The sequence below is a fragment of the Phyllobates terribilis genome, unplaced genomic scaffold, assembly GCF_046119375.1.
Source record: "Phyllobates terribilis strain yellow unplaced genomic scaffold, ASM4611937v1 Scaffold_9__5_contigs__length_417890890, whole genome shotgun sequence".
Taxonomy (NCBI): domain Eukaryota; kingdom Metazoa; phylum Chordata; class Amphibia; order Anura; family Dendrobatidae; genus Phyllobates; species Phyllobates terribilis.
The window spans coordinates 158,024,687-158,046,097 of NW_027362769.1; the positions used below are offsets into that span (position 1 = coordinate 158,024,687).

The following is a 21,411-nucleotide window of genomic DNA, read 5'->3' on the forward strand; positions in this document are numbered from 1 at the left end:
TCCAAAGTCATTGTAGAAGATGATCTTTTCACGCTCTGATCTTTCGGCGTGTTGTTTTTTTGTGTTATACTGGAAGTTCTGTTAATATATTCAGGACTCAGGCATTTTTAATGCTTTCACAATACTGGAAAGGGCATGCTAGAGCTCCGACAGCAGATTAACATCCCCTCATAATAAGGGCAGATGGATGGGGGCATTCAAGTACATTATTAAAGCAAAAGAAAGTTTAAAGGGATTCATAAAGTTTAGAAAGATGAATTAACATGGTACAAAGTGCAGGATAATACACAATACGTACTGAAGGCGCTGGCATCCTGTTTATAGGCTATTTAAGAGCAGCAGGTAATGTATCCTCTCATATATATATTTCGTACATCTCATAGTTATTATCACACACTAGCTCTGCCAGGCTGTGGATCGTACCCAGAAAACCCAGATTTTTTTTGCATTCTTTATGACAAATCAGCTTTTTTTTCTACTATTTTACATGCAGACGTTGCTTACTTACAAGGACGGTATTATTTCACATTTATTCTGTCTCACCAAGCTAAATAGCATATTTAAAGAAATGCCTATTTTTTACTTAGTAAAGTTAAAAAAAAGCTTTTTTATTCTAGAAACAGCTCCCCTCTTGCCTTCTGGTTGCATCTGGTATTGCAGCACAACCCAATTCAAATAACTGAGGCTGAGCTGCAATACTAGTCACAGCCTGGAGATGGTGCAGTTAATGAGAAATTAAAACAACAAACTTATATTTGAAGTTTTAACTTCCCCTTGCAAAACAGCCAAGTGTGTAAAAAATAAAGTGCGTGAAGTCTATTTGCCAGGATAGCCCTGACTTTTGGAAGATGTTCTGGGTCATAAACTGATAGGGTTTACATAAACTACATCTAAAAGTGGCGTCACATTATTAACGACAACACTGGTAAGAATGGTATTTTTAACTTTGAGAGAAGTATATTTTTTTAATTTTTTTTCAGCAAAGTTTGTAAATAATGGAGTTTTTACTTCTCCTTTGAATGAGGAAAAGATGCGATCAATCTGTAACCGTTCAGCAACAAGAATTGACTTGCTACAGAATAAAAAAGTCTGCACCGCTGGTCAATTTATAAGTGAAAAATGTGTGCAAATCTGCAGCAATCCCAGTGCATGTAAATCTACGCTGATGATTAACTTCTTAAAATACTTCTTATCTTCTCCATTCGTACCCTTTTTTTTAATTTTTGAAATATGTTTAAATATTTTCAGGCTTTGAAATTTGTTATAAAGTTGATGCAGATAGGATTTAAGATTATTTGATCTCCATGAAATGATTAATAGAAGACGAGTGTTACAGAACTAATAATGGTAGGAGCTGGGAGAAGGCTTTACACAGTGCAATATAAATCAGCCTCCGCCGTGGTAATGAATAGTGTCCAATCATCCTAATTTAAATGCACTTTGCCTTTTGCATATATACTTCATCACTTCAACTCTGTTGTATCTGCTCTTTGCTGAATCAGCTCCTTGTAGCATTGAACCAGCATATTCCACAAAGTTAATATCAGCACTTCACCCCTTCTTCCTAACTTTTTGATGTTTGTTAGAATCTTATTCAAAACTTAGAAATGGATTGAGGAGGTCACTGTAAACAAATAATATGAAGCTTATAGACACATTAGTGGAGCTCTCTACTGAAGATATTCATTTTTGTCACATTGGTAAATCAGTAAGACACATTGGAAGCAAGTATTTCATTTCCCTACAGCACCTCTACAGGAGAGATGAAGAATTACATATTTTTTACTAAATCAATCGAGCCTGCTGGGTCCTGCCAAGCAACGGCTAATGGATGAGAGTTCTTGAAAGACGATACATTTTTTAACATTTTGCTATGCATTTTTCATAAAAATGAATTAGTTTTGTAAATTTACTAGTGAACAACTCCTAAAGTTGATAGATGGCCCCTTTTGTAAAAATGCTCACCACCTAAAACACAAGAGCGCAAACGATAAGCCACATTTGAGGCAGCTTTAGCTTGGGTTCATACAGTGCTGCTAAAAAAAAAAAGAAAAAAAAAAGACGAAGTCTAACATTTTTTGACATGTGTTCGATTTGCTTCTTTTTATCTACTTTTAGGAGTTGTGTGAAAACCTGATTTAGTTTTATGTCAAATTTATGCAGAAATATGGAAACTTTTGAGGGGTTCATAAACTTTCAAGCACCACTGAATATTCAATTATTTATGCAGATTTTATTTTTGCCAAAGCCAGAAATAGATTTGATGGGAAGGAAACATGTAAAGAAAGAAATATGTGTCTATTTTGTATCCACTTCTATATTTGGCTCAAAATATTGTACAAAATATTGTACTTAAAGCGGCTTTTTCACGACCAAAGTTAATTTTAATCGATAGATCTTGGAATAATATTAAGTTCCACAATTGGATGTGTTTAATTAAAATGTTCCTGTGCTGAGATAATCTTATAAATGTGCCCCTGCTGTGTACTGTGTAATGGCTGTGTATACATGTATTGGCGCTATATAAATAATGCATAATAAATATCTTGCCGTAGTTGATTTTCACCACTATAAAATAAAACCAAACAAACTTATTTTACATACCGACAAGTTTAACCATAAGGTCCGCAATACATTCATCACCAAGTGCCCATGGACGCTTTCCCATGAAATGACCATGAACTCCCCTGAAAATAGAAAAGTGCATATTAAATCGGCTCAGCAAAAATAATTTTTTTTAGGTTTTATGTCATCATGTGTTTTAGTACCTGTATTATGGAGCAGGACGACTTCTGTTTAACCAAAAGGATCTTTGATCACTCAATTATCCTTTTTATTTAAATTTTCTTTGGTTGAACAGTGGAAAGCCTGGGGATTGCGAATCTAGTATGAATTTTACACAATGAGTTTGTGGTGAGTTTTTACGCTGCATATTTTCGAAAAAATTTAAGAAATCTTTTTTACCTAATGGGTGCAGAAATGGTGCAGAAATCTGCAATATTAAAAACTAATTGTGGGAACGTAGCCTTAAGGGAATCATGTTAGCTTCCCCAGGTCACCCAAACTGCCCCAGTGTCATTATTGATCCCTTTATGCATTTCCTAGCAAACCGTCTTTTATGGCTTATTGATTTTTGAATATGCCTAAAATCAATTTTATAATGGCTTGCAATATATATATATATCGGGGTGTATATATATATATATATATATATATATATATATATCAGGGTGTTAATTTCACCCCAATTAAATGACCTTCTAATCATGTTCACGCCACTGTAGGTATAAGTGGCATGACATGTGGAGTCTCTTTTCAAATCTCTGACTCTCTGGCAATGCACAGTGAAGCCGGGTGTTTGCTCCCCGACGTCATCGGCGCACTGAGCGTTCCCTGGTAGACTGCTGAATTGCAGGACTCAGCCGGCCGTCACCACTGGCTCTTTGCCACTGGCCACTAGGAGATTTTTAAACTCTAACTTTCTGTTAAAGGAAAACAACATGTATATTAGCAGCAATAAACAGACGCTGTTCCTATCTTTTATATTGAAGCATCTAATGAGTGTGTGAAAAGGTCATTATGAAGGAAGCGGAACAGGGTCAACAGTGACGTTACCTATTGTGAATGGTGGATCCTGTGTTATCTACTGTATATAGAGGTGTTATCAGTCATTGTACAGGAGGGGGAGGAGGTGAGCTGTGACATCACCTATTGTGAATGGTGGATCCTGTGTTATCTACTGTATATAGAGGTGTTATCAGCCATTGTACAGGACGGGGAGGAGGTGAGCTGTGACATTTCCTATTGTGAATGGTGGATCCTGTGTTACATACTGTATAGAGGTGTTATCAGTCATTGTACACAAGGAGAAGGTGAGTTGAGACATCATTCTTTGTGATTGGTTGATCCTATGTTATCTACTGTATATAGAATTGTTATCAGTCATTGTACAAGAGGACGAGGTGAGCTGTGACATCACCTATTGTGAGTGGAGGATCCTGGGTTATATACCGTGTAGAGGTGTTATCAGTCATTGTACAGGAGAGGGAGTAGGTGAGCTGTGACATCATCTATTGTGAAGGGTGGATCTTGTGTTATCTACTGTATATAGAGGTGTAGTCAGTCATTTTAGAGGAGGAGGTGAGCTGTGACATCACCTATTGTTAATGATGGATCCTGTGTTATCTACTGTATATAGAGGTGTTATCAGTCAGTGTACAGGAGGAGGAGAAGGTGAGCTGTGATATCACTTGTTGAGAATGGTGGATCCTGGATTATTGCTATCAGCTGGATATAGAGGTTTTATCAATCATTGTACAGAAGGAAGAGGTGAGCTGTGACATCACCTATTGTGAGTGATGGGTCTTGTGTAATCAGCTGTGCATATAGGTGTCATGTCTCATTGTAGTTCTGCCTTTACTGATAAATAGCCTACTTAAAACTCTTCCTGCAAGGTTACAATGTCATAGTCTAAAGTAGCCTCAATGGCCAGTGTGAAAATTTTAAGATTACGAATTTTGCTTTTTAATGTCAAGAATGATGTAAAAAAATACAAGTAACAAAAACCTGAATTTAAACAATAGGTCATTTTCTGATGTTACTTTCCCATTAAGCTAAAGAAGTTCTAAAGATAAGCAAACAATCGTCCAACATTCAGATTTCCCGGTGTAAACAGAACGCACTTAAGACGATTGTCGGAGAACGCTTTTAGAATCTGATCTCAAGAATGAGGAGAGTGAATACTTTATTCTAATCAGCTGAGATAATGGTGTTTTTGCTGCTGGCACCGGGATATCTGTGTCCTATCACATTTGCAGTTTGCAGTAAAATGCTATGCAGATATTTTATAATCCCTCTTCTTCTCGCACTTTTTAGGTATTGAAATAATGAACTTTGACGTTGCTGAAGAAACTTTGAGGGTGAAAGGTTTTGCTGTATGTCACATCTTTCAAAATAGCTGCGGCTTCCCAGGCCCACGGTCTGGAGCGTAACATTTCCATAAGGAGAAAATAGATTTTTAAAAGGCTGGATAGAGCATGACATGTTCAACGGCGGTAGGAACTGCTGAGATGGAGAGAAAACTAAACATCTGAAAAGTAAAAATGTGTCTTTTTTTAAAGTTAAGCAAATTGTGGTGTTATAAATGGGCATCACGAAAAGTGATCTATCTGTATACAAGGGAAGAATAAATCCTAATAGTGCAGTAATAATAGAGGAGGCATGAGGCATCATGTACCTCATATACGGGTCAGGGGCTAAAAGGGTCATCTGGACTTTAAAAAGGAACCTGTTTATGGCATCATTTGATTGGACTTGTATTAATCTTCTAAATCCCAAATGATTTTCCATGGTGAGAGACAACACCCCAAAACACTGTGGCTTTAAACTGAGATTCTGGTTTGGCTTTTATCCTACGTCATATTGCAAGGCTCGTTGAAGGGTCGATATTGACTTTGAGGATGACTGCTTCCAATAGGTGGCGCTAGAGTTCAAATTCTCTTCCTTTCTGAAGAGACAATTTGCATATCTAATTTCCCAGAAGAGCATTGCATGGGTCATATAAGTCTCCTCACTCTGACATGCCAGGCATGGCATGTCACTCTCTGCAAGGAGAAACGTTACCCCTTCGATCCATGGTTTCCTATAAAGCTGATGAACCATGGAGCAGAGAATTGTAGCGAGTATGGCTCATATACAGGTAGCAGTACATTTATTATAAAGTTCTATAACCCATATTAAGAGCTTGGTTCAGATAACAATAATATTGAAGCTTTCTTTCAAACATAGTGCAACTATTAATTATTAACTATCTGTGGTATCTGTGCCCAGTCCATGGCAATAACAGAAAAATAGCATTTTTAGTTATCTTTCAAGTCTCATGTATGCAGCTAGCTACTTTAGCTATTTCTTGATCTATTTCTACCATCAGCAGGGAGAACGTAAAGGACTTCAGTCATTCAAGTCTTCTTCTTTGACCCATATTGAAATGAATCAAGTGTGCAGCAGATAAGTAAAAGGGCTTCAAACTTTAATCACAGCAGCCCTTTACTTTACTATGTTCCTACATCATAGTTTTTTCAGTGTTTTTTATGGGTCTTTTATGCAAATTTTTCACTGCGTTTTACAGTACTTGCAAAGTCTATGAGATTCCAAAAATCTCATGCAAACATCATGCTTTTTTTTTTTGTTCAGGATTTTGTGCTTTGCATGTTTTGTCACTTCTTTCAGCGTTTTTTCAGTGTTTTTTCAGCATTTTTTCCCCCCATTGGAAGTAATGGGTGGTGAAAAAAACGCTGAAAGAACGCACCAAAAACACAGTTGTCAGGTTTTTCAGCAGTTTTTCAGCATTTTTTCAGCGTTTTTTTTGTGCCAAAAACAGATTGAGATTTTTTTTTTCACTGACCTTTATGTATATGCATATAAGAGACAAAAGGACAGTGAAAAAAACGCTGAAAAAATGCAGCAAAAATGCACCAAAAAAATAAACAAAAAGCAAGAAAAATCCCAAACAGCCTCCTGGCAAGAGATCACGTTTTGATACAGGAAAAAAACACTGAAAAAATCATGATGTGTGAATATAGCCTAAACCTTATCAAGGAGAAGGTAAAGGACTGCAGTAATTCAAGTCTCCTTCTTTGAAGTGTGAAACAGATAAAGAAAAAGGCTTCAAACTTGAATCACAGCAGTCCTTTACTTTCACCCCCAGCAGGGAGAAAGTAAAGGACTGCAGCAATTAAATTTTTTTATACTCTGACCCATATTGAAATTAGTGTAGTGTGGAGATACCAAGCCACAGAGAATAGCATTTTTTAAGTCAATTTTACACCCTGAAATACATATTCTAAGGGAATATTCATGCAGTTAGCTCTCTCCTAGAAGAAGTGCCACTTATCCTGTAAGTCTACTTTGTACTGACAAGGAACCAGACTCAGCTGTTTCTAGGCTCTTTCATGGGTCTAATATTGACTTCCTGATGGATATGTATAAGTAGAGAGACATTCTTCCAGGATATAAATATTTACATACTTTTTTTACCTAGACTCCTTCTGCCTGTTCTATCTTCACTAGAAAAGATATTTTAACCCTCAGAAATTTCATAAATCAACAGTCATTTCTTATATAACTTATGTTTTTAAGAAGATCCATTAATATATGCCTTAAAGGGGTTGTCCGGTCCAAATCGGAATGAATTATGAATCCCCCCCCCCCCCAGCGCAGGCACTGTGAGCTGCGAGGATTCGCCGGTTTCAGCCTCGGGACCGGAGGATATGTATTTGTTATACATACTCCCGGCCAATGGGCGTGGCCTCGCTTCCATATATCTGTATAGAGCGAGGCCGCGCCTTCTAGTCAGAGACGCCTACTGGATGACCACGTCACTGTACAAGTGTATGGAAGCGAGGCCACGCCCATTGGCCAGGAGTATGTATAACACATACTGTACGTACCCTCCGATCCCGGTTCTGAAACCGGCAAATCCCAGCAGTGCGTGTGCAGGGGGAATTCATAAACCTGCAGTCACACAGAGTGACTGCAGACTTATCATTTTGAACCGGACAACCCCTTTAAGGAGGTAACCTCCAATACAGTATGTTTTGCATTGTGTTTAGTATTAATAGCAGATGTCTAATTACCAGGGTAGCAGCATTGTAGCCATAATGGGACCCAGATACTTTTATTCATCCAGTGGATGATAGCTCGGCGATACCAAATAATGTATGACAAATCACAAATCTTCATAATCATTCCATATTCCGAACTGTCATGGTAGGGTCATGGTGGACTAGGACTATGGTCCATGTTTTGCATGGGACCCCCATATACCATTGTTATTCCACTGTTTATTAGTCAAAATGCCCTTATGTTTATGCAACTGCTATTTATTAGACGTTAATTGATGTATCTTCTATTGATTTGTGCGTTTGCATGTTTCCCATTAGCAATAATTAATTAATATGAAGCTTTTATTTGCTTTTACCCCTAATAGCCATCCATTACTCATTATGCACTAATAAGTGATATTTTTTTCCATTGAATCATGCGATCGCTTCCATCGGGTATCGGAATATTCTAAATGATAATGTGGCTGTTAACGAGCGCTGTCTTTCACCTCTGTTACTCCTCTCAATGTTAGGCGTTTAATTACTATGTAGCGCAGTGATTGCTGCTGCTGGGGGGGAGTTGGATCTCTAAGTGCTGGTAATGGGTTTCAGCACTTCAGGATTCTGATGGCTTGAATCATCCTCGTACCCTTTGTACGTAAATTCTGCCTACAGTTCCAGGAATCCATTTGATCATTTGCCGTGACCTTGTCATTGGGAAGGAATTTAGAGAAATGGTAAATATTTCTCATGGTGAAGGTGAACACCGGATCTCGTCGTCTCTGATAATTAGTGATACGTGGGAATTAATGTGTAGTTATTTGTAACAAAGTAGCATTATAACATTATTCCCATATACATGATGGATAGATTCATTTCAAATGTGTTTATGGAATTATCGTATTATGGAAGTGACCATCTGTGGACATTATATGGCGGTATTATCTTGGCACTGTGTGGCTGAACGGAAGCACTACAGTATCTTAATGGGTTCTTTTTTGAGGTTGTTTGTAGTATTATATGGGAACTGTATGTCAGTATGATGTGTACAATTTAAGGGAAAATATTTGGATGCTGTATATTATTTGGGCACCATGTGGTGGTATTCTGTAGATAATATATGGTCGTATTATCTTGACACTGTATGGCTAAAGTGAAGCACTACAGTATCTTAATGGGTATTATGTGAGGTTATTTGTAGTATTATATGGGAACTATATTGTAGTATGATGTTGACAATTTAAGGGAAAATATTGTCATGCTGAATATTATTTTGGGCACCATGTGGTGGTATTCTGCAGATAATATATGGCGATATTATCTTGACATTGTATGGCTAAATTTAAGTACTACAGTATGTCAATGGGTATAATTTGAGGTTATTTGCAGTATTATTTGGGAATGTCTATGGTGGAATATGGTGGCTCATGTTGCGTGTATGGGCAGAAGAAAATTGGGCTGACAATTCTAGTATAATTTAGTAGTTTATGGTCAAATTATTTGAGAATTCAATTGTGAAATTATACGGCAGAAATGATGGACAATTTAGTAATATTTGGATACTTTCTATTATTTGGTCACTATGTAGTGGTATTTTTTAGACAATACATGGCAGTATTATCTTGGCACTATATGGTTGTTTGGAAGTACTACAGTATGTTGGCGAATATTATTTTAGATTCATTGTGGCATTATATAGAAACTGTATGGCAGTATTATGTGGACGGTTTAAGGATATTTGGGTAATAAGAAGTAATATTCTGTGGACAATATATGGCGGTATTATCTTGCCACTATGTGGCTGAATGGAAGCACTACAGTATGTTAATGGGTACTATTTGAGGTTATTAGTAGTATTATATGGGAACAGTATGGCAGTATAATGTGGGCAATTTAATGGAAAATATTTGGATGCTGTATATTATTTGGCCACAATGTGAAGGTATTCTGTAGATAATATATGGCAGTGTTATCTTGACACTGTATGGCTAAATGGAAGCACTACAGTATGTTAACAGGTATTATTTGAGATTATTTGTAGTATTATATGGGAAGTATATGGCAGTATAATGTGGACAATTTAAGGAAAAATATTTGCATGCTGTATATTATTTTGGGCACCATGTGGTGGTATTTTGTAGATAATATATGTCAGTATTAACTTGGCACTGTATGTTGTATGCAGGTACTACAATATATGGGTGTATTATTTGAGATTAATTGAGGTATTATATGGGAACTATATGACAGTATTATGTGGGTAAAACAAGGATATTTGGATATATCATATTTTTTTTCACTGTTTAGTGATATTCTGTAGACAATACATGGCAGTATTATCTTGGCACTATACAGTTTTATGGAAGTATTATAGTATGTTGGTGGGTATTATTTGAGATGTATTTGAGATTTATAGTTTAATTATATAGAAATTATTTGGCAGTATCTGTAGACAATATATGGCAGTATTAACTTGGCACTATATGTTGTATGCAGGTACTACATTACATGGGTGTATTATTTGAAATTAATGTATGTAATATATGGCAACTAGATGGCAGTATTGTGTGGATAATTTAATAGATATTTGGATACTTGATATTTTGGATCACTATACAGTGATATTCTGTAGACAATATATGGCGGTATTACTTTGGCATTATGTAGTTGTTTGGAAGTATTACTATATGTTGGTGAGTAATATTTGACATTTATTGTGGTTATATATAAGAACTATATGCCAGTATTATGTGGATGGTTTATAGATATTTGGATACTTCATATTGTTTGATCAGTATACAGTGGCATTTTTAGGCACTATATAGCAGTATTATTTTGGCACTATATAGTCATATGGAAGTGCTACAGTATGTTATTGGGAATTATTTGAGATTGTTTGTGATATTACATTATTTGTGATCAAACATTAGAGTAAAGAGAATACGGACAATATGAAAACATAAATACAGTAAATATACATAAATGCAATAATAGATTCTATTCTGTGGAAAGAATTTGAGATAAAAACAAGTCAAAATAAATTTTCTGCAACATCTGATAAGTAATGTAGCAGTGAAAGTAACTGGCCCAACTTCTGACCTATAAAGTTTTAAAATTTGCCTATTGATTTAAAGAGTAACAAAACTTTATTTTAATTTAATTATCCTCAGGCTTTGCAAAGTTCTGATTTTTCTCGTAATCAGGTATACTTCATTATATTACTTTTTTCCTTCTGTCCTAAAAACTATGCTGCAGTGCTGTTTCATACCAGTATACGCACCTTTACAAGATCCTTTTAAGTGCTGCTCCATGAAGATCTATACACGATATTCAAACAGACTTTGTAGGATAATTCCCCTTATTGAGTCTCTTTGCTCCCTACTTCTCTATTAGACCCAGTCAGTGGAATGAATATTTGAATATAATGTACGGATCTTTGTCAAGCCGCAGTTGGAAGGATCTTCTAAAGGTGCATGCTGTATGCTGGGCATTGAAGCAGCTCTGCAGCATAATGTTTGGAAGAGAAGGAAGCAAAGTAAGATAATCTGTATTGCAAAAAAAAAATCATAACTTTGAAATGCCTGGCTGATTCATTAAAAAAATGAAAAAAAAATTAAGTAAAAAAAAATGTTCAGCTATTCTTTAAGATTAAATAAAGGTGCAAAAATATTAACTATTTTTAAAAATGCACAAAAGTATTAAAAGAAATCAATACCTACATTTTTGCCCATTTGTCCAGCTCTTCATCAAGATAGGATTTCATATTTTTTGGCAAAAGTCCAAGTGAGTTCCCGCAAAAATATATACAGTCGTTTTCTTCATTAACAAGAGATTTATCTGCTGAAATAAATAAATAAACCATAAAATAACCACAAAGTAATAATAGGGAAGTCGTCTGTACAACATTGATTTCGTGCATCTCAACTTCCACCTCCATTGTCACTTTTAAGACTGATTATGGCCAAAGATGCAAATTGTCTCTTCAGAGAGGAAGAGAACTAGAACTCTAGTGCCACCTACAGGAAGTAGCAATCCTAAAAGTAAATATAGACCCTTTAACGAACCTTGTCACATGACTTAGGATAATAGCCAAAATCACAATTTGCAGACACTGTTTCGGGGTACTGCCCCTCATCAGGGCAAGGGGTGAGATATGGTTTGGCTGGGTGAGACATCTGAACAGTATCCAAAAGGTAATATTTCTCCTTGCGGAGAGTGACATGTTAAGCATGTCACGGTGAGGAGACTTTTAAGCCGCAATGCTCCTCTGGAAAATATGCAAATTGTCTCTTCAGAGAGACAATCTTCCTCTCTGAAAAGACAATTTGCATATTTCCTAAAAGAGCATTGCGGGCTTAAAAGTCTCCTCACTTTGACATGCTTAACATGTCACTCTCCACAAGGAGAAACGTTACCCCTTGGATATAACCAAAGAGTCAGATGTAGAATTCATCTCGGTATCTTCATCACATCTTTAGTTATTAGAATTGTTTTCTGCTCATTATCACTCTGTGCAGTGCAGAAAGCAACCTACAGCTACATGTAAACCACTGACAAGAGGGTTAGCTACCATAGTAACAGTAAAGACGAAGGTTAGCAACTGTGAAAACAGTCAAGAAGGATAGCTACTGTGGTAACCGTCGATATAAAGGTTAGCTATTGTGGAAACAGTCAATAAGAAGGTTAGCTACTGTTAAAACACTCAGTAATAAAGTTGGCTACTGTGATAACCATCAATAAGAAGATTATGGAAACAGTCAATAAGAAGGTTAGCTATTGTGGAAACAGTAAATAAGAAAGTTAGCTACTGTGAAAACAGTCAATAAAAATGATAGATAAAGAGGTAACCATGAATATGAAGGTTAGCTATTGTGGAAACAGTCAATAAGAAAGTTAGCTACTCTGGTAACCATCAATAGGAAGTTAGCTACTGTTGAAACACTCAGTAATAAAGTTGGCTACTGTGATAACCATCAATAAGAAGATTATGGAAACAGTCAATAAGAAGGTTAGCTATTGTGGAAACAGTAAATAAGAAAGTTAGCTACTGTGGTAACAGTCAAAAAGAAGGATAGGTACTGTGGAAACAGTCAATAAGAAGGTTTTATACTGTGGGAACACTCAATAAGAAGGCTAGCTACTGTGGAAACAGTCAATAAGAAGGTTAGTTATAGTGTAAACAGTCAATAGAAAAGTTAGCTATTGGGGAAACAGTCAAACATAGATGCAGAGCACCTGAGCATGCTCGTTTAAAGGGTTAAACGAGCATGCTTGCTCAACACTAGAAATTATCATAAATATATATTAATAAATAAAGATACAATATAATAATAATAATAATAATAATAATAATAATAATAATAACACAATCATAATTAATAGGAACATTTTTGATCAAGACTATTTGCAAAGTTGCTCCCTTTTCTCTTTCAGATGCATCTGAGGAAAACAAAAGTGGTTGCGTAAGTTTGCAAACTTCATTATATTCTAAATGTCACAGTCGATCCACCGTCTTGGTGGGCCAAGGACATTTGCCATTTTTGCTCCTGGCTCAGCTCCAATGAATGCATGTCTGGAGGTTCTTATTACTGATTACTTTTCACCCAGTTCATAAAAGAAATATGCAGAATAGAAGCCAAAGACTTTAAAAAACGTAATAATGTGTCTTACTTGTTGGCAAATCCATAATCTTTGGAATGTGAAAACATTGTCTGAGGTGCTTCAATTCATCTTCATTGTCTAAGTGGAGAGCGACGTCCTCGTCCAGCACAGTGCATCCCAGCTGAGACGCTACGCTTTCTAACCTTGTTACAGGTGACATATGATTCGATGCACTCATGATGATAGAAGGGACCAGACTCAACAAAACTCTGCAAACCTGACCTGAAATACAAAAATACCCACATCGTAGTCAATATATCATAGCAAATGTACTCGGTACATGATATACATATATTTATGACCAGGGGCTTACATAGAAATCATGAGGCCCCGATAGCAGAATTTCTAATCACAGAAGAGTATATCTTAAAACTTTGCAGTCCTTACAAAGTAATTTTACTCCTACTGAAGCCCTAGATTCCCTTTTTATTGCACCCATAAAGTATGATGTCAACAAAAGTGCCCCACAAACACTGTTTGATACCCCCACAGTGAATTCCACCACAGTATCCTCCACACACAGTATAATGACCCTCAACTCCCCCAGCAAACTATGATGACCTCAATGTTACGCACACGTCTGGACTGACTGCCGTGAGCGTGGTTAGTGATCCCACTGGACCATGGACCGAGGAGTGCCTGGAGGGGCGTGACTAAGTATCAACTCGGTCCGACCAAGGTCACACGGCGGCTCAGTCGACTCCGTGAACCAGGGAGGAACCGAGCAGACTGACCAGGTGCTACTCCAGGTCAGACCCCGGTCACAACTGTTGACCCACACCGGGGAATACAGGAACAGGCAGGTTAGGCTGGCATACAGACAGGTGGGTACTGGCAGGCATGGCTGGTATGCAGACAGGTGGGTACTGGCAGGTAGGAATGCAGGCAGGATAGGGACTAGTACAGACTGGGATACAGGAACAAAGCCGCAGGTGCGGTAGACAAGCAGAGCAAAGCACGCAGATGTGGCAGACAAGCAGAACAGAGGAAAACCCGCAGGTGCGGTAGACAAGCAGAGCAGAGCAAAACCCGCAGATGCGGTAGACAAGCAGAGCAGAGCAAAACCCGCAGGTGCGGTAGACAAGCAGAGCAGAGCAAAACCCGCAGGTGCGGTAGACAAGCAGAGCAGAGCAAAACCCGCAGGTGCGGTAGACAAGCAGAGCAGAGCAAAACCCGCGTGCGGTAGACAAGCAGAGCAGAGCAAAACCCGCAGGTGCGGTAGACAAGCAGAGCAGAGCAAAACCCGCAGGTGCGGTAGACAAGCAGAGCAAAACCCTCAGATGCGGTAGACAAGCAGAGCAGAGCAAAACCCTCAGGTGCTATAGACAAGCAGAGCAAAACCCGCAGGTGTGGTAGACAAGCAGAGCAGAGTAAAACACTCAGGTGCGGTAGACAAGCAGAGCCGAGCAAAACCCGCAGGTGCGGTAGACAAGCAGAGCAGAGCAAAACCCGCATGTGCGGTAGACAAGCAGAGCAGAGCAAAACCCGCAGGTGCGGTAGACAAGCAGAGCAGAGCAAAACCCGCAAGTGTAGTAGACAGGCAGAGCAGAGCAAACCCAGCGTGCGGTAGACAAGCAGAGCAGAGCAAAACCCGCAGGTGTGGCAGACAAGCAGAGCAGAGCAAAACCCTCAGGTGCGGTAGACAAGCAGAGCAGAGCAAAACCCGCAGGTGCGGTAGACAAGCAGAGCAGAGCAAAACCCGCAGGTGCAATAGACAAGCAGAGCAGAGCAAAACCCGCAGGTGCGGTAAACAAGCAGAGCAGAACAAAACCTGAAGGTGCAGTAGACAAGCAGAGCAGAGCAAAACCCTCAGGTGCGGTAGACAAGCAGAGCAGAACAAAACCCGCAAGTGCAGTAGACAAGCAGAGCAGAGCAAATACACACAAGGTACTTACAATGAAGTAGTGAGTGGACACTAAACTCACAAACAGAAGTACAGAGACAACGAGTTGGAGTTAGGTGTAGGTTCAGACACTGCAGGAAAAGGGAAGATACGGACATAGAGACAAACAAGTAACGGGCTAGGACACTGTTTAAACATGAACTGAACCAGGAACAAGATACAGGAACGAGCCTGGGAACTCAACCCCCAGGGTGGCGTAAACAGACTAGAAGTCATAGATACAGGTAACGGGCCTGGGTATACAGCCCCCAGGGTGGCAGAAGCAGACAAGATACAGGACTGGACCTGGCTACTCAGTTGCACAGAACACACTGAAAGAAAGTGTTGCTCAGGCACCTCCTACTGGGTGGAGGAGGTTTAAGTATCCTTTGACTCACAGCAATAGGCTGGGGACGCATTAGGACTGTGCACACAGTAACTATAAGAAACAGGCAGTAACCGTGCCGCCGCCCTAAGCAATCAGACAAGAGACATGCACACAGCAGGTACTGGAGCAAAGTGTGCAGCCTGGACTGATAGGTAAGATGGCGGTATTGCATGGTGGGAGGTGGTAAGCCATGCCAGCATGCCACCAGGGATGTTACACCCAACACTATATGAACCCCCAGCTGTGAACCCCACACAGTCAAGTAGGATAATGGGAGGAGTCCTGAGGAGATAATTTGCATATTCCCACTGCATTTTGGGGTAAGTGAAGAGTCTCCGCGAGCTCAAAGAACACTGGATTTTGGCTGTTGGAGCTGAAAAGAGGACATCGGTAAACCAGGGGAGGAGTTCTGAGGAGATAATTTGCATATTCCCACTGCATTTTGGGGTAAGTGAAGAGTCTCCGCGAGCTCAAAGAACACTGGATTTTGGCTGTTGGAGCTGAAAAGAGGTCATCGGTAAACCGCGCGCCTATTGGCGCGCGCATTTTTAAGCTTTTTTCACTGTTTTCAGAACATTAACAGTAAGAACATGGAAGAGTCCAGGAGCCATTTGGTGAGCTGCATATCCTGCTACATGTTCACAGACTTGCCAGTGGAAAAGCCAAACTTCACATGCCAGAAATGCAAGCTTGTGTCCCTGTTGGAGGAAAAGTTGCGAAATCTAGAAGAGAGGTTAACTACCTTGAAAATCATTAAGGAAGGTGAAGAGTTCTTAGACAGAGCAGAATTATCTCTTCATGATTCAGAAAGAGAAGAAATTCGAACTGCACCTGATGAAACAGAGGAATGGAAGCATGTGACCCACAGAAGCAGGAGGATCGAGAGGCAGTCAGCACCCATACTGCTCAGGAACCAGTACCAGGCTCTCAAGCAGGAGAACCATGAAGAAATACAGCAAAATAACACTTTGCCAGCAATGAATAACCTTGTAAGCCCTCAGAATCCTCCTGGATGGAAAAAGAAGAATGTTGTGAAGAAAAAACGGAGAGTGGTGGTCATGGGGGATTCCCTGTTAAGAGGAACAGAGGCCGCTATCTGCAGACCAGACATAACCTCAAGAGAAATGTACTGTCTTCCAGGAGCAAAAATTAAAGATGTGTCTGACAGGATATCAAGACTCTTCAGACCTACAGATCACTACCCATTCCTGCTAATACATGTGGGGACAAATGACACCGCAAGAAAGGACCTGGAAACCATCAGCAGTGACTTTGAAGACTTAGGCAAGAAAGTGAAAGAATTGGGAGCGCAGGTGGTCTTCTCATCCATCCTCCCAGTGGATGGCCATGGAACAATGAGGTGGAATAAGATTCTACAGGTGAACAACGGGCTACGTCGATGGTGCCGTCAACAAGGATTTGGATTTCTGGATCACGGAATGAATTACCTATACGATGGACTACTTGCTAGAGATGGGGTGCACCTTACGAAGACTGGAAAACATGTATTTGGAAGTCGCCTTGCTACACTCATCAGGAGAGCTTTAAACTAGAACAATGTGGGAAGGGAAGCAAAAGGCCAGAAAAAGCCATACAGCTGACAAATACTATTGAGATCTCTGCTACTGGAAGTGGAAAGGAAGAACAAAAACAAAACAATTTAAATAATAAAAATATGGGAGGAAGAGAAACCAATCACAAACTAAAATGTTTTTATACAAATGCACAAAGCATGGGCAACAAACAAGGAGAATTGGAACTACTAATTCAGGAAAAGAAATATGATGTCATTGGAATCACTGAAACTTGGTGGGACGATACACATGATTGGAATAAAAGGCTAAAAGGATACAACTTATTTGCAAGAAACAGACTTGATAAACGAGGAGGAGGTGTCGCATTGTATGTTAGAAAAGCGTATATCTGCACAGAGATTGAAGCTTCAGAGACTGGGAGTTCTGTGGAAACTGTTTGGGTAAGAATACAAGGAGAGAACAACGGAAAGGACACCATTGTAGGCATTTACTACAGGCCACCTGGGCAAGCTGAAGATATGGATGAACTCTTTATGTATCAAATGACCAAGTTCTCCAAAAAATATGACGTAGTGGTCATGGGAGATTTCAACTATCCAGACATTTGTTGGGAATCTCTCTCAAGTAAAACTAACAGGTCAAGAAAATTCTTATCCTCTCTTGCTGACAACTTTATCTTCCAAAAGGTAGGGGAGAAAACAAGGGGATCTGCTACTTTGGATCTAATCCTTATAAACAGGGAGGAAATGGTTGAGGAGGTAAAGGTGGCTGGGACCCTAGGAGGCAGCGATCATGCTATTATAGAATTTTGGATAACTAGAGGAGGAAGACATGTGAAGACTCAAACTTCAAGGTTAGATTTTAGAAAGGCAGATTTTAATAGACTCAGAAAGAGAATAGGAGGGATCCAATGGCTGGATGTCCTTAAGGACAAAAATGTCCAGGAAGGATGGGAAATTTTTAAAAATGAGATTCTCAAAGCACAATCGTTAACAATCCCGAAAAGTAGGAAGAGTGGGAAGCATTTAAGGAAACCAGGATGGATGAACACAGAACTTAAACACATGCTAAAAAGAAAGAAAGAAATGTTTATTAAATGGAAAGAGGGAGGCATACCTAAAGAAGATTATAATGCAGTCTGCAGATCCTGCAGGGCACGTATCAAGTTAGCTAAAGCTGACAATGAATTAAGGCTTGCAAGAGATGTCAAAAGCAATAAAAAGGATTTTGGGGGTATGTCAAAAGTAAAAGAAAAGTCAAAGATGCTATAGGATTTTTACAGGATGAAAATGGAGAAATGGTAAGAGAGGATGTTGAGAAGGCCGAACTTTTTAACTCCTATTTTGCATCTGTTTTCTCTCAGAAAGAAAATGTAACATCAACTGATCTTCACTGTCCTTTTAAAGGAATAGAGGAATCCAAGTTATCTGTAAACAGAAAGATTGTGAGGGAATATTTAGCTAACATAAATGAGTTCAAGTCTCCAGGTCCAGATGAATTACACCCCAGAGTACTGAAGGAGATCGTAGAAGAAATTTTAGAACCACTCTCCATAATCTTTGAAAATTCTTGGAGAACAGGAGAAGTCCCAGAAGACTGGAGAAGAGCAAATGTTGTTCCTATCTTCAAAAAGGGGAAGAAGGTGGACCCAGGGAACTATAGGCCGGTGAGTCTGACTTCTATACCAGGAAAGATCTTTGAACAAATTATTAAACAACATATATGTAAGTAAATGGATAAGAATGAAGTGATTAACCAGAGTCAGCATGGGTTTGTAACTAACAAGTCATGTCAGACTAACTTAATTTCCTTCTATGACAGAATCACTGACTGGGTGGATCAGGGAAATGCTGTAGATATAGTATATCTTGACTTCAGCAAAGCATTTGACAAAGTATCTCACACCATCCTTATTGAAAAAATGACCAAGTATGCAATGGACCAGGCTACTGTTAGGTGGATTCATAACTGGCTTAGTGATCGGACTCAAAGGGTGGTTGTAAATGGCTTCACATCCAGCTGGATGAATGTCTCAAGTGGGGTACCACAGGGCTCTGTCCTGGGACCTGTATTGTTCAACATCTTTATCAATGATTTAGATGAAGGAATTGAGGGTAAACTGATTAAATTTGCTGATGACACAAAGCTAGGAGGGATAGCTAATACTAGAGAAGAGAGAGAGAGGATTCAAAAAGACCTAAATAAACTGGAGCAGTGAGCAGCAACCAACAGAATGGTTTTTAACAGGGAAAAATGCAAAGTACTACATCTGGGCAATAAAAATGAAAAAAGCATATACAGAATGGGAGGAATAGAGCTAAGCAACAGTACATGTGAAAAAGACTTAGGTATACTAATAGATCATAGACTGAATATGAGTCAACAATGTGATGCAGCAGCAAAAAAGGCAAATACAATTCTGGGATGTATTAACAGAAGCATACAGTCTAGATCACGTGAAGTCATTATTGGTCTTTACTCCTCTTTGGTCAGACCTCATCTGGAATACTGTGTACAGTTTTGGGCACCACATTTTAAAAAAGACATAGACAAACTGGAGCAAGTTCAGAGAAGAGCGACCAGAATGGTGACTGGTCTGCAAACCATGTCCTATGAGGAACGGTTGCAGGATTTGGGAATGTTTAGCTTGCGAAAAAGAAGACTGAGAGGAGACTTAATAGCTGTCTACAAATATGTCAAGGGCTGTCACATTGTAGAAGGATCATCTTTATTCTCATTTGCACAAGGAAAGACTAGAAGCAATGGGATGAAACTAAATGGGAGGAGACACAGATTAGATATTAGAAAAAACTTTTTGACAGTTAGGGTGATCAATGAGTGGAACAGGCTGCCACGAGAGGTGGTGAGTTCCCCTTCAATGGACGTCTTCAAACAGAGGCTGGACAGACATCTGTCTGAGATGATCTAGTGAATCCTGCTTTGAGCAGGGGGTTGGACCAGATGACCCAGGAGGTCCCTTCCAACTCTACCATTCTATAATTCTATTCTATGATTCTATGATAATGGCACCAAACCACATTGTATATTGGCCCCCGCTAGCCCTTCAAATCTTTTAATGTCCGCTACATAGCCCTCTAAATATTATAATGGACCCCACATAGCTCTCTATATAGTATACTGGGCCCCATAGTCCTTCATATAGTATACTGTACCCCATTATCCTCCATATAGTATAATGCACCCCATAGTCCTCCATATCGTATAATATACTCCCTGTAGTCCTCCATTTTCTGAAAACGTATATGTGATCCGTGTGACGGAGAAACCACAGTTTTAAATAGCTGCATTTCTAGCGCTGTAATATGGAAAGGAGCTGGCTGTATTCTTCACTGCCAAAAAGCAAATGGCGCAGAAAAACGGTGTTCTCTGGATTTCTTTTTAAGCAAATAATGAGAATTAAGATCCAAAAAAAAAGTATTCCTGGCCCCTGAGACCTGGGCCTTTGTATAGAAATATCTAACAGCAGCAGAAGGTAGAATTGGAATGGAGCCTCTTGTGCTATATGCACTGCAGTCTGCTATATACCCTGCCTGCCTATATACACTGCCTGCCTGATATCTCTGCAGATGGATTAGTCCTCAGTAGGACTGTTTGTTGAGGTGGATATGTGTAATATACAGTTAGGTCCATATTTATTTGGACAGAGACAACATTTTTCTAACTTTGGTTCTTGACATTACCACAATGAATCTTAAACAAAAAAATTCAGATGCAGTTGAAGTTCAGACTTTCAGCTTTCATTTGAGGGTATCCACATTAAAATTGGATGAAGGGTTTAGGAGTTTCAGCTCCTTAACATGTGCCACCCTGTTTTTAAAGGAACCAAAAGTAATTGGACAATTGACTCCAAGGCTATTTGAGGGACAGGTGTAGGCAATCCCTTCGTTATGTCATTCTCAATTAAGCAGTTAAAAGGCCTGGAGTTCATTTGAGGTGTGGTGCTTACATTTGGAAGGTTTTGCTGTTAACCCTAGAACGCATACCTGGGGCCTCGCAGGCCCGCCCTGTTAATTGTTTTCTATTTTCTGCAAGATTACTTTAGTTAGAATTTTGAAACTCTAGGTATTCCTCAGGTATATAGTTGTTAGTTATTTTTGTTTGAGTTATTCCATGTTATTTGCACACGGGCCTAAAAGGCCCCAGGTATGTGCAAATGTAGATTTTTATGGTTATGCGTTCTAGGGTTAAGTAAACATGCGGTGAAAGGAGCTCTCCATGAAGGTGAAACAAGTCATCCTTCAGCTGCAAAAACAGAAAAAACCCATCCGAGAAATTGCTACAATATTAGGAGTAGCAAAATCTACAGTTTGGTACATCCTGAGA

General features: G+C 39.1%; 1 protein-coding gene across 1 annotated transcript in view; it reads right to left on the bottom strand.

Moving 5' to 3' along the window:
* KYNU (kynureninase) overlaps positions 1–21,411 on the bottom strand; it is a 129,910-nt gene that overhangs the window by 100,160 nt on the left and 8,339 nt on the right. Inside the window, exons 2-4 of the mRNA XM_073647244.1 lie at positions 13,272–13,484; positions 11,321–11,441; positions 2,605–2,687 (exon numbers count right to left, since the gene is read on the bottom strand). Coding sequence (XP_073503345.1) covers positions 2,605–2,687; positions 11,321–11,441; positions 13,272–13,440 — 373 coding nt within the window. The 5' untranslated portion in view covers positions 13,441–13,484. The remainder of the gene's footprint in view (positions 1–2,604; positions 2,688–11,320; positions 11,442–13,271; positions 13,485–21,411) is intronic.